This window comes from Cibotium barometz, chromosome 30 (genome assembly GCF_041138505.1).
Source record: "Cibotium barometz isolate CiBa-2024 chromosome 30, ASM4113850v1, whole genome shotgun sequence".
In the NCBI taxonomy this organism is placed as follows: Eukaryota; Viridiplantae; Streptophyta; class Polypodiopsida; order Cyatheales; family Cibotiaceae; genus Cibotium; species Cibotium barometz.
Window position 1 is genome coordinate 32,898,633 of NC_141075.1, and position 13,425 is coordinate 32,912,057.

At 36.4% G+C, this 13,425-nt stretch overlaps 1 protein-coding gene across 1 annotated transcript in view; it reads right to left on the bottom strand.

Moving 5' to 3' along the window:
• Positions 1-7,360, bottom strand: part of LOC147621396 (homeobox protein knotted-1-like 4) — a 131,723-nt gene extending 124,363 nt beyond the window's left edge. The window contains exons 1-4 of the mRNA XM_086824556.1: positions 6,521-7,360; positions 5,602-5,722; positions 5,271-5,440; positions 4,885-5,013 (exon numbers count right to left, since the gene is read on the bottom strand). Coding sequence (XP_086680682.1) covers positions 4,885-5,013; positions 5,271-5,440; positions 5,602-5,722; positions 6,521-6,976 — 876 coding nt within the window. The 5' untranslated portion in view covers positions 6,977-7,360. The remainder of the gene's footprint in view (positions 1-4,884; positions 5,014-5,270; positions 5,441-5,601; positions 5,723-6,520) is intronic.
• Positions 7,361-13,425: the final 6,065 nt, after the last annotated feature.

The window sequence follows — 13,425 nt, forward strand, 5'->3', positions numbered from 1 at the left end:
CTTGTGAAGAAATTTGGTTGAGAAGGATTTTTGTGGACATGGAGGTAGTGCAAAGGTAGCCAAAAAAGTTATAGTGTGATAATTAAAGGTGTATTATGATTATAAATACATGCTTCCCCATATCATATTGAGATATAATAACTTTTCAAGCATGACTTTATCATGGATAGATATGTGAAGTTGATCTAGTAACTAACAATCAAGAGCTATGTAGATATCGAGATGTCTTTTTCTGAGCTGCCTAAACACCTAGCATGACCCATTTTCAAGAGCTATGTAGATATCTTCGAAAGTCTCTTGATGGGAGATATCTTATACAGTAGCAGTAAAGGCCCCATTAACAAGGAGATGTCTTTTTCTGAGCTGCCTAAACACCTAGCATGACCCATTATTGTCTTTTTTGACAATAATAGCTAGTAGTGGTTGGATGATTTGAATTGGCTTAGGTAGGTTTGATAATCTACATAATACTTTACATATAAGTGTGGGTGAATAGCTAGTAGTGGCTAGATGATTTGAATTGGCTTAGGTAGGTTTGATAATCTACATAATACTTTACATATAAGTGTGGGTGAATAGTCTCAAATATGATTAAATATGCCATGCAAATGAGTTTGTCTAAAGCTAATAACTTGTTGGGTCGAATCCGACTCAAGAGGAGTATACAACCTCCATTTTTATGGTTTCATACACATTTGGAACTTCCAATCAACTAGAGCACAAAGGTGCAAAGCGACAATTATCTATCATAATTGCCTTTTAGAAATAATTTAATTTTACTCACTATTTTAATTCATTTACAATGTGCTAGGTTTATCTTGTAAAAAAATTTAGATTTCAAATGGCACAATTGAATGCTAATGTAACCTTAAAGGTTTATCCACATCCAATATTTACAAAATATTGAAAGCTGATTTGGCACCAACTTCAATGTAACGTTTGCGTTTCATGAGCTTATATAGGCCACTCCATGCATTGATAGGATGTAAACAACAATACCAAATAGACTACAAAATGTTAGCTAGATGGTTTATTTGGTTCTTGTTTAAAAGGGACGAAAATATATCATATTTTATTATGACTCAAACTAAGCACATCTCAATGACTCTAGAAGCCTAGGTAGCTTTAAGGAAACATGATAACAAGACTATAGATTATTAAAGATCCCAAACCTCAAGTGATACCTACTAGCCTTTCGAAGAAGTTATTTGGAGAGAAAGCTTATATTAACTCCCCAAAAGCATCATAAAACATGGCCAAAATAATGGCTAATCTTTATATTCTTAAGAAGCTACTTCATTACATTGTGATGGTTGCATTTTCGGGATAAGACATTTGATGGATTTTCCTAAAAACTATTTTAGTAAGAGCAACAAAACCATTACACCTTGTGCATAATGATTTATTAGACCAATGCAAACTACATCACTTGTTGGTGGTGCTAAATACTTTATCAACTTTATTGATGGCTTTGTACGTTTTACATGAGCATATCCATTAAGGTTAAGGGGGAAGTATTTGATTCTATTGAATACTTCCTCCTTTATTGATGGTTTTTTTTTGAGAAAGGATAACTTTATTATTAATATGGTTTAAATACAAAAAGAAGTGAGTTGTCGCCTGTGAACTACAGGCTAGGTACTGATTAGTAGCCACTTAGCAGAGTCCAATAGCTTAGAACTAAAGAGGCTAGTAAATACTTTCACATCTTTTGGGCATGCCCAACAGCTCAAGTGCTTTGGAGAGGAACAAGAAAGTGGCTAGACAATAGGGGCTTCTTTAGTTATACATGCACATACCCTATTAAGGTAAGGGGATGTATTTGATTCTATCCTATTAAGGGTAAGTGGGAGGTATTTGATTCTATCAAAAAAATTGTGACCATTTTTTGAAATCAAAGTGGTCATAAGTTAAAAAACCTTTGGAGGTGATGAAGGAGGTGAGTATGTTCTCATGCTTCAAATTACTAGCAAGGTTAATGGAATCAAGCATGAAGATTGCAAGCACTTAATATTAAAATAGAGTAGTAGCATAGAGAAAGAATAGATCTTCAGTGGAGCTCACAAGTGGACATTAGTCATTGTATGCTCAAACAAAAGGGTGTAGAAAACATGTTTTAGATTAAAACAATACTTACTAGAGAGCTCATGTTGTTAACATGTGCCCAAAACATATATCAACAAGGGCATACCAAGAAAGGTATATTCATGTTCCAAACAAAGTATATGAAAGAAAAGTTGCTCAAATCTAACATGCAATATTGCAACTCAACTAAGGGGGGGTCACTCATAAATATGTAAACGTAGCACGTGGGTTCAACAGAAGGGATTTTTCAAATCCTTTTTTAACACATTTTTTACATACAGAAGGGTACCATTTAAAGGAGGTATTCACATGTTTAATATAAGAAGGGTATGTTTTATTCATGAAAAATTCTCAAATAAGGGATTTTTAAAATAGGCCTTGAGCACATGTGATATAGAGGGTTTACTTCTAGTGAACCTCTTGAGCAAGCCAATAGCAACATCTATGGAAATTGATCTTAATATTCATGAAGGGAAGTTTGGAGAATGAGTAGATGAAACTCTTTACAGGAAAGCTATCGATATCATAATTTGGCTTTGCAATACAACAAATAGACGTTTCCAATAGTGAGTAGTAGTTAAATGAGTGTTTAGATATTCATTACAATATAGTTTAGAGTAGAAGAAATCAGATGCCTTGCACTTTCTTTCTTATTGAGATTGATAGGTAAGTGATGTAGACACTAGAAGTACTTTAACGAGATTTCCTTTCTCAGTAGACTCTACGTGTGTAGTATCGTGGATGAGTGAGAAACAACCTACTCTAGCTCTCATCAAGTGAAGTTGAATACTAGGTAGCCATTGTGACTATACTATACTATTAAATGCTAAGTAGCCATTGTGAGGTTGAATACTAGGTAGTTCGTATGATTACTACTTAATGCATTCAGCTTCTTAGGTTGATACACAATTTGAGTATTTTGTGATAGTCAAAGTGCTATTGCTATTGTACATGAAAAATATTTAATGCTACTCCATTATCCCTACATTAGAGAGAATTGTTATAGACCAATGATCATTACACATTGAATAATACTTTTGACACTACACATTGAATAAATTGATTATTAGCAAATGTATTTTGAACAAAACATATAGCACATATGGGAAGCTAATGTATATTTTGGTAGTAAGAAATCACCTTATGGTTGCTAAAAAGTCATTTATCATCATGAATTGCTTTTTAATCAAAAAGACTAAATAGGTTGGTCAATTAAGACCATGCACTTGTATTGATGGATTGGATAATTTTTTGTATTAAGTTTTTTTATCAATCCATCCTCTAAGGTGTGGGCTAGCTAATGACCTAGGTAGGGAGGATGAGGGGTATGCTATGAGAATGTCGTAGGAAGATATGGGTGGTAGAATTTGTACCTTTTTTGTTGTTTATCCATTCTTCTAATCCTAATGACTATGAGAGAAGACGAAACAAAATTGCATATGGGTGTTCACACCATGGTTGTTTACTTTGAAGACTCCTAGAGAGGTGAGATGTTTCTCTTAGCCTCTTGGACTGCTACTGCGAGTGTTTACATGCTTGAAGGCTCCTAGAGAGGTGAGATGCTTCTCCTAGGATGTTGGACCACTACTTCGATTGAGGTATTCTATGGTCTATATCTTCAAGAGTTTTTTGGGAATGGTAGGGATAGAAAGGTGGAGTCTCCAATTGTTGTCTCCATTTGTTGGTCACATCTAGATCTTCAAGTGGTCTCCTTTGAGTGGTTGGGAACTACTTGTACATAAGCTACATTGGCCAAAATTATTTACTACATTGAGACCTCATCCCATGGGGATACGTACTCCTTTTACAACTTTGTTTGGTGTCCTTGTGGGTTCCTATACTTACACATAGTACCCATATCTCATGGGTCCTCTTCTATTGTGCTTCTACTTAGTTACAATAGCTACATAAGATATAACATAGATATTCTACAAGGAATGTCTTTGTTTGGGCCCTTCTTCAACGGCCTTCAAATGGTCTATTGATACCTCAAGATTGTCTATTGATACCTCAAGATTAAAACCAATTTAATTTTGATGTGTATTTTCTCTTAGATATTTGATTGTTCTATGCATCGTGAACTTAATATATGACTAGCCATTATAGTTAATTCTAATCGCTCTTTCATCTAATATGCAATTTATTATCTCAAAAAGATAGCTCAAGTATCCTTGAACATCTCACAAAAATGGAGTTGTTGAAAGAGGTTGTCCAAAGAGGTAATATAACCCAATAGTGTGAATATGCAAAAGGTCATGCTTGTTGGAAAGTCAACTCTCCATACTTTTAATTGCCCGCTAGATAGTATAAATTATATTGCTATGTGCTACAACTAGAACCTTTGTAATATGTTTCTACTAGATTTTTTTGCCTATGGTTCATGACTTAGGATATTTGTATATACACATTTTTGTTCATGTATCTCCAAAGAAGTTGGAAAGTCAAGAAAGTACATTTTTCTTGGCTATAGTTAGGTGAGCAAAGGTTGTAGACTCTACAATACTTTTTTTTTTTTGGCTATAGCTAGGTGAGCAAAGGTTGTAGACTCTAGAATACTGGAGTAAGAGTCTTTATGATTAGCATAGATGTGCATTCTATATACTAAACCACATTATTATTTTTTTGAAACTTTAACTTTTTTTAAAACACTCAGCCATATAAACTAGTTATATTAAAGCACATTAATTTTTTTGAAACTTTACCTTTGAAAAAAAATACTCAGCCATATAAACTAGGTAACAACATAATAGATTTAATCCTACATCTATGAACATCTTAATGAAAAGAGAAGAGGCTAACCGTTGGGTACGGCCATTTTGAATGCGCGTTCCACCACTTCTTTAGTATTGCTACATCTCCAGGGAGTTTTCCTACTTGGCGTTTTCTTATGATTTCGTCCCTTATAGCAGCTATGCTGACCCGGTAACTCTGCCATCGATATAAATTCTTTAGAGTGTCTCACCAAGAGTCTATTGTAAAGTAATCAAAACACTCATGTGTAACAAAGCACTAGATTCTTTGTAAAGTTTTTATGTAATATCATAAAAGAGGCTTGGTACAATACAGTAGAATCTCTCTACTTTTTCCAATATGTGGTACATGCTTTTGCCTCATGGCATGTGCAGACAATAGCTTGAATGACCAAAGATAGAGAAATAGCAATGATAATAATGCTAGTGAATTGCCTCTTTTAACTTGTGTTTTAGCTCCATGCGAACATGCTCCAAGAGTGATCGATCTATGTCACACTGAGACTCTACTCCAGAATCAACATCATCCATCTCAAGGTCAAAATTTGTGTCCTCTACATCTTGTTCCAAGCTTATTGCACTTGAGATCTCCTTTGTTGATGCTCCTAAAAGCCACCACACAATCATATACTTATGTGGAGTCTTTTATGTTAGTTCAAAAGTGATCAATGATGATAATTTGAATATGCAATTGTCATCAATATTACTAAAAACTCCATGATTATTATAGACATCACTAAGGTGCATCAAGTTCACAAATCTATACCGGTTAACTCACAAAATGCTCGTTCAAGTTCACAAAGTGCATCCATAGCCTTGATTGTTGGGGGTAAAACCAACTCCTCCATGTGCTTCTTCCATGATATTAATAATTGTAAGTAATTCTCCTATGTAACACAAACAAAATAGAGGAAAAAGGAGGAGTTAGAAAACCTATTGAGCTGTAAATAAATAGCACATCCATGATTAGTGAATGCCGTACCACAACAGGCCATGCAAAAGTCTACTTGCTATGACACACTTTATTGTTTAAAATGACAAATTTCAAGTTTTGTGTTCGGTTCACTCTAGAACAAATGTCAAAGGCTTGAGTTTGAAAGCAAACTAGAAAGTCCAGATCAAATTAAGACTTCACTCAGAAAACTGGATTAGTTCATCCATTGAATTATAAAAAACTACTGTAGCAAAGTTGGCAATAGTATCTCTTTATAAAACATAAAGTTGACAATTAATTATCATGTCATGTTAGGAAAAGATACCCTGCCAGCATAAAAAAGAAGTCAAAAGCCTAATTGTGAACTGTGTTGCAATCAGGAAAGGTCTCGAACGTGGCATTTGCCTCAAAATAGTGAGCTCTGCTGTGGCAGTTAGATGCCCGTGAGTGTTTGAAGGTGGGCTGTATCAGGCCGAGTGCTAATGCGGCAGCACGGCGACACGCAGGTGGCTAGGGTTCGAAGTGGAAGCCTGTATAATGGTTGTCAGCGCAAAACGAATCACTGTACATGCTACAAGGTGATGATCTTTATGTGACTCCAAAGAGGCAACGTGATTATAGTTCCGCCTGTTATGAAGGCCGGAGCTATGGAAGGCACTTGTTTGGGAGGTGCAGACGCAAGAGTAAGAACGCTTTAATAGCATTCTCAACGTCTTTAACAGTCAGTTGCACAGACGCATGGAGCACTCACCATGAACTCGTCGATCTCCTTCCTGCAGCCGCATAACTTGTTCATATCCGCATCGTCACCACGTGCGGCGTACTGATCTTTGCCTAGCATTAGGTACTTGATGGCCACGCTGTGCTTGTTGGCGAGCTGCGCTTCAAGGGCTCGCACGTGATCCGCTGGGAGGCCCACGCTGAGGCACTGCACGTGCGCCCGCAGCACGTGCTCGTAAAGGGGGTGCGAAACGATCTCCGCCTTGAGCCTGGCCGAGGTGCGGAGCTCATCGATGAGGTGCAGGTAGTCAGGAGGATGATGATGACGGTCACGCAATGATGATGAGGATGATGATGATGCATATGAAGATGAGGCTGCATTTGTCCCTGGCGGAACCACAAAAGAAGAGTGCTCTTCTGCGTACTGCTGCTGTTGTAGATGATGGTCATGCAGCTGCTGCGAGGGGAAGAATGCACGCTCAGCCATAGCGATGCACAAGATCCAATTATCAGACGACACCTGTTGAGAGAAGGGTAGTTTTTTTTATCTCTGACGGAGCTGGGCACTTCAAATGCTAGGGTAGTACTCTAGTTGGAGCTGGAAAACGAGGCTACAGCCAATAATCCGGAGACACCTGCGGAGAGAAGCTGATCTGCTGATGGGCACTTGATCGCCTGCTAGCCGAAGAGGACGAGATGCGGCACATGCAACCAGAAGCTGCAGAGCGGTGAAATTGAGCTGCTAGGGCTACTGTAGCATGAGATGGGGAAGGCGACAGCCAATGACCAGCGGATACATATAATATTGAGAAGGCTCTAGGCGGCGACCATGATGAGGAGAGGAAGACGACTAAACAGTGAGCGAGCTACTGGTGGGTTGCTGGGTGGGCTGCGAGCTGATGGGATGAGAACCTTGCGCACACAACAGTGAACCTCTCTCTCACTCTTTGTCTGTCTGTCTGTCTCTTTCTCTCTCGCTCTGTCTCTCAGTCTCTATCTGCCCTGAAAGCGCCCCCTTTTTTCTAACCCATCCTCATCATAGCTTCACACTCGAGCACCTGACGTTGAGAGCCGAACGACCTTCCCCTTCTATCTGGCCCTACGCCTCGGGACTCGCATTAAAATTAAACATTTCTCTGAAAATCAAGTAAATTATTCCAGTATCTTTTTTGCCTGGCTCGGTCCCCGACGCTTAATGCGACGCTAAATTTTGTCCCCCGTACTGCCCCATATTAACACCTGCTTTGACGTGTTGCATAATCTTATTGGCCAACGCATTAACAGATTTGTGTGCTCAAAGCACGCTATTAGTTATAATCACTTTCTCGCCGCCCCCACTGGCCCTACGGTCGCAGCCTTCCCTGCGTAAATGTGTACCTGGAATTCAAAAAGTTAATCGCCGCACGCAATTAGCCACTCTGCGTCCAAGCTTAGTAGCCGGTTGACTTGGAAGATTACCAAATTAATATTGGTGCTCTGCAGATTAGAAAGTATCTCAACAAGGATGCCATAAGAATATCTCTATCTTCAATATCTCGCAAATCTTCTCCCAAACTGCTGATTCTAAAGTATCTCAACAAGGAGCATTGGCCAGCATTCACAATAGCCGAGAATATCTCTCTTCAATAGCTCGCAAATCTTCTCCTAATTACCTTGTTACATTTTGGTGTCCTATAGCCTCCTAGTGAATCTTTCCAATCGAACTTTTCAGTAGACAATGTATGTCTTGTTTGCTTGGTGGATATGTACATGTTCTTATGGGTTTTCTCTTAGGTGGGGACCAAGACAATGTATACCTTATTTACTTGTGTGTTTTTGGGGGGACAAATAAATTTTAGCGAGACATCAAAGAAACAAAATGTGTGGTCGTTGCTTGTCCATGACCAAGATCGAAAAAATGAAGTTTAGGTCCTCCATTTAAATTTGTCTTTACAAACTCCTTGATTTCATTGAGATCTAGATCTAAGTCCTATTTAAAAGAGATACCTCTACCATTTTACCTACTTGAGACCAAGCTTTGTGAGAAGAATAACAATTGTGGCAACATTGAGAGATAGCAAATGCATAACCCAACTTCCATGGACATTGAGAGATAGTTGTGCTCATGTTGATCCTAAACTGTACCTCTTATGTGGGGATAAAACATACTCTTAATCTCACAATACATGGAGCACAAATGCTAGTGGCATAACTCTTCTACATCTCCTCATCATCATCCTCTTCATAAGGAAGATGAGAGAAAGAGGATAAGATACACAAGAAGAAGGAGAAGAACAAAACACTTATTCTTCTTCTTCTCTTATTAAAGGGAGCAAATCAAGAAATCTCAAAGACGAAGAAGAAAAACAAAGAAAGAGGAGGACAAGAAGGAAAAGAAAAATGCAAGGAGAAGAACAAAACTCTCATTATTATTTATTACAAAAGATCATGTCCTTCTAGTCAACCATATTTTTGAGATGAGAACTTGAATGGAGTTCAAAAGAATATGACGGAGGCTACAAATGTTACGGAACATAAGTGACTACTAAATAGATTGTATGATGAGAGAACACATGACCTCTATATATATCCCCACATGATTCAACGGGTAGGGCTTCTAGCCTCCAAAATGAGGTATTAGACATACAAGTGGCTAGGGCAACCAATATTCTATCCCCATCCTAGATCAAGTGTGCACCCAAAAGGGACCTTGTCACTACTACACATTGGGTGCTTAATTACAATGCAAACTCTATTTGTTTTTTTTAAATGTTGATCATTACTAATGTTGTCACATTGAATGCACTTACTATGTTGCTTCAGGACTTAAAGATAATATAAGCAATAATGCATATAACCTTTTTTTTTCAAGCTTCATGGCCTCTCTTTCTCTCTCTCTCTCTCTCCTCCCTCCACCACACACACACAAATAACATACTACAATTGTAATTGTATCTACCACAAACTAGCTAAGTACTCACACACAAATAGCATACTTATACTATTGTAATTGTATCTACCACAAACTAACTAAATACTAAATCTTTTTTTTGTCGCAAAACATAAAGGGAATTATAAGCGTAGAAGGTAGCTAGACATTACCAAAATGCAACCCTGGCATGGAACCTACATTCACTACAAGGAAACTGGTGTTAAATGTAGGCTATATGAATATGCACAACTTTAAAAATTTTAGGTGTCGTGATATTTTATGTGACACATAAGGCATATTGCACAGGGTTACCTATATATGGATACTTTCGACATCACAATTTGCATGCATGGGCTTTAACAAGTATGTCACTCATTACAGGCACTTGGCTCTTTACCAATGGTTTTTTTCTAGGAAAATAGATTTTTTAAATTCCCAACTCCCATCGTCGGTGTAGACATCGATATATACGTCGGTATGTGCATTGGTAAAAGCATTGATATACGGATGTTCATACCGACACTGGAAAAAAAACTTATCGAATAATTTTTTGACATTGATATTGATGGCATGAAATTACAAAACCTAAAGCAATATTGCTTTCCTCTCTTTATTTTTTGTTTTGATAAGGTCTCTCCTACCTTTCTCTCTCTCTCTCTCTCTCTCTCTCTCTCTCTCTCTCTCTTGCCTTTCTCACCTCTTGCGCATCCCTCCCTCGCCCCTCGATTACAAATCTTCCATTTCAAGGAGGTAATATTTGTAAGATTTAAATTTTGGATTTTTTTATTAATTTGAGTTTTGTTTTTTAGGCTCCTTATTTATAATGAATCCTAATCTATGCTTATGTCTATGCTACACTCTAATTAGCAAAAACCTTTATCTATTGTTAAACCTTAATGTTAAACCCTAATCTATAGTAAATCCTAATCTATAGTGAATCCTAGTTTATAGTAAATCCTAATCTATGTTTATGTCTATACTACACTCTAATTAGTGGAAACTCTTATCTATGCTAAACTCTAATTTATATCTCTATGATAAATCATAAGCACTAGGCTTCTCTACTCTCCTTTAGGGTTTGAGCATGTGCTTTTATTTTGTTTAGATGATCTCTCTAATGTATCTGCTTTTGTTTTGTGGCTCTTGTTTTATAGGTATTATCTTTTATGGGCCCAACACATTCCCAAGCACTTGAGGTAAGTGAAACAAGAATCTTTTTCCAAGTACAAGCTTAAACCAAATTCTCACAATAATAAATTAATTAAATAGAGATAAATTAAATCAACATAAGAAGATGAACATAAATACTTGAAAAATATACTTCATCAAACAAAAGACAAGTATTGGGTGCAATCTATCTCCCCCCAAGAAGTGTCGACATACTCCCACTTCTTGGGCATTTATGTCTTTATTAACAAAAATAGCCCACATGCCAAAAATAGTTACACGCTCTTGCATGGGCTTTCCATTACAAAAAAAAGGAATTGATTTACCAAAATGTTAAATAAATCCTTCCTATCCAAATCGCTAAGGAAAAATACATATAAAAGAATAGAAGAAAAAAACTCTCTGTAGTGTTTATTATAAGATCATGTCTTAGTCAAATTGTATTTTGGAGATGAGAACTTGAATGGAGTTCAAAAGAATATTAAGGAGGATAAAAACGTTTTAGAGCATAAGTGACTACTAAATAGATTGTGAGATGAGAGAATACATGACCTTTGTATACATCCCCACATGATTCAATTGGTATGGCTTCTAGCCTCCAAAATGGGGCATTAGATATACAACTAGCTAGGGCAACCAATATTCCATCTCCATCCTTGATCAAGTGGGCACCCAAAAGGCTACTACACTTTGGGCACTTGATTACAATGCAAACTCTATTTGCAAATTTTTTTAAATGTTCGTCATTGCTAATGTTGTCACATTGAACGCATCTCACTATGTCTCACTATGTCGCTTTAGGACTTAAAGATGATAAGTTATTTTCATCAATCAATAATGCATATAACCCTTTTTTTCAAGCTTCCAGGCCTCTCTCTCTCTCTCTCTCTCTCTTTCTCTCTCTCCCTAACTCTCTCCACCCCCACCCCCCCACCCCCCCCACCCCACACACACACAAACACAAATAACATACTACTATTGTAAATGTATCTACCGCACACACATTAACTAAATACTCACACAAAAATAGCATACTTATACTATTGTAATTGTATCTACCACAAACTAACTAAATACTAAATCTTTTTTTGTTATAAAACTTAATGGAATTTCTAAGCATAGAAGGTAACAAGACATTACCAAAATGCAACCACAACATGGAACTTACATTCACTACAAGGAAACTGGTGTTAAATGTCGATTTTATGAATATGCACAAATTTAAAAACTTGAGGTGTCAAGTGATACTTGATGTGACACATAAGTCATATTGCACATTGTTACCTATGTATGGATACTTTTGACATCACAATTTGCATACATGGGCTTTAACAAGTATGTCACTCATTACAGACGCTTGGCTCTTTACAAATGGTTTTTTTCCAAGAAAGAAAGATATTTTTAACTCACAACTTCAATCGTCGGTGTACATGTCTATATACACGTCGATATGTGCATTTTTAAAAACATTAATATATGGACGTTCATATTGACACTCGAAAAAAACATAAATAATAATTTTTTAACATTGATATTGATGGTGTGAAATTAAAAAACCCAAAGCACTATCATGTTCATCTCTTCATTTTTTGTTTTAATAGGGTCTCTCCTTCTTCTCTCTCTCTCTCTCTCTCTCTCTCTCTCTCTCTCTCTCTCTCTCTCTCTCTCTTGCCTTCCTGACCTCTTGCCCATCTCTCCCTCGCCTCTCCATTACAAATCTTCCATTTCAAGGATATAATATTTGTAAGATAGACTACAAGATTTAAGTTTTGGCTTTTTTTTATTAATTTAAGTTTTGCTTTTTTTTTTTGGTTTTGTAGGCTCCTACCATAAAGAAGGTCTCTAAACTAGGAAGGACTTTGGGTTTGTACAACCATTCAAAGAAGGAGTTATGATCATGCACTTGTGTTAGTGGAGTTCCATGCAAACACACATGTACACAAAGAGGACATGATAATAATTCTAACAATATTCTATTATCTCTAATACAAACTTGGCTAAAAGAAATAAAATTATACATGTTATAAAATTTGGAACATCACTAGTTCATCCTTTAATAGTTATCACGAGGATTTTTCCACTTTCTTTTAACTTGCCTAAAACAAGACTGCTGTCAAATTAAGTATTATTTTCTCTAGCAATGGAGAAAATCTATGGAATAAATTTCATTGAATCTTGTAAAAGTACCTTCACAATATATATATATATATAGCTAGGCCATGTGTCCCTCAAACTTTAAGAAGACAACCTTATGGACATAATTTTCCATTTAACATAAAAATCTAAAGGGAAGTCTTTGATAGGTTTGCTCTTAGTGTCACATAATCGAAATTTATCAATATTGTTCCACCATATTTTGGTTTTAGAAGGTCTTAACTTATTCTTTCATAAGTTAAATAAATGTATATACCTACGTAAGCTATTTAACACCCTCGTATAAGAATTTTACTTGAAGTTTTTGGACACTTAAATTTTGGCTCCACAAGCTTAAATTTGAGCATGATTAAAAGTTTTGGAGCGGTTAAAATAACAAGAATTCTAAGTTTAATATCTTTAGAAGCTAGGCTTGATAGCTAAGAATAGGTAAACTATTAGCTACTAGCTATTAATACATATAGTCTAGCTAGTTTTTTCTTACTTTGGGCAAGAATGAAATGTGGTGGTATCACCACAATGGAGAGTCAAGAAAACAAAAATAATAGGCCAGCTCAAAATATAAAGAGTTTTTAAACTAAAGCTTTTTGGCAAAGCATCTCCATGGCTGTCGGCTGTGAGAAAAATGTAGCCAGCTAAAATATGAAACCCTTTTAAAAATATATATATAATTTAAATCTCTTTTAAGCTTTAACTAAAGATTA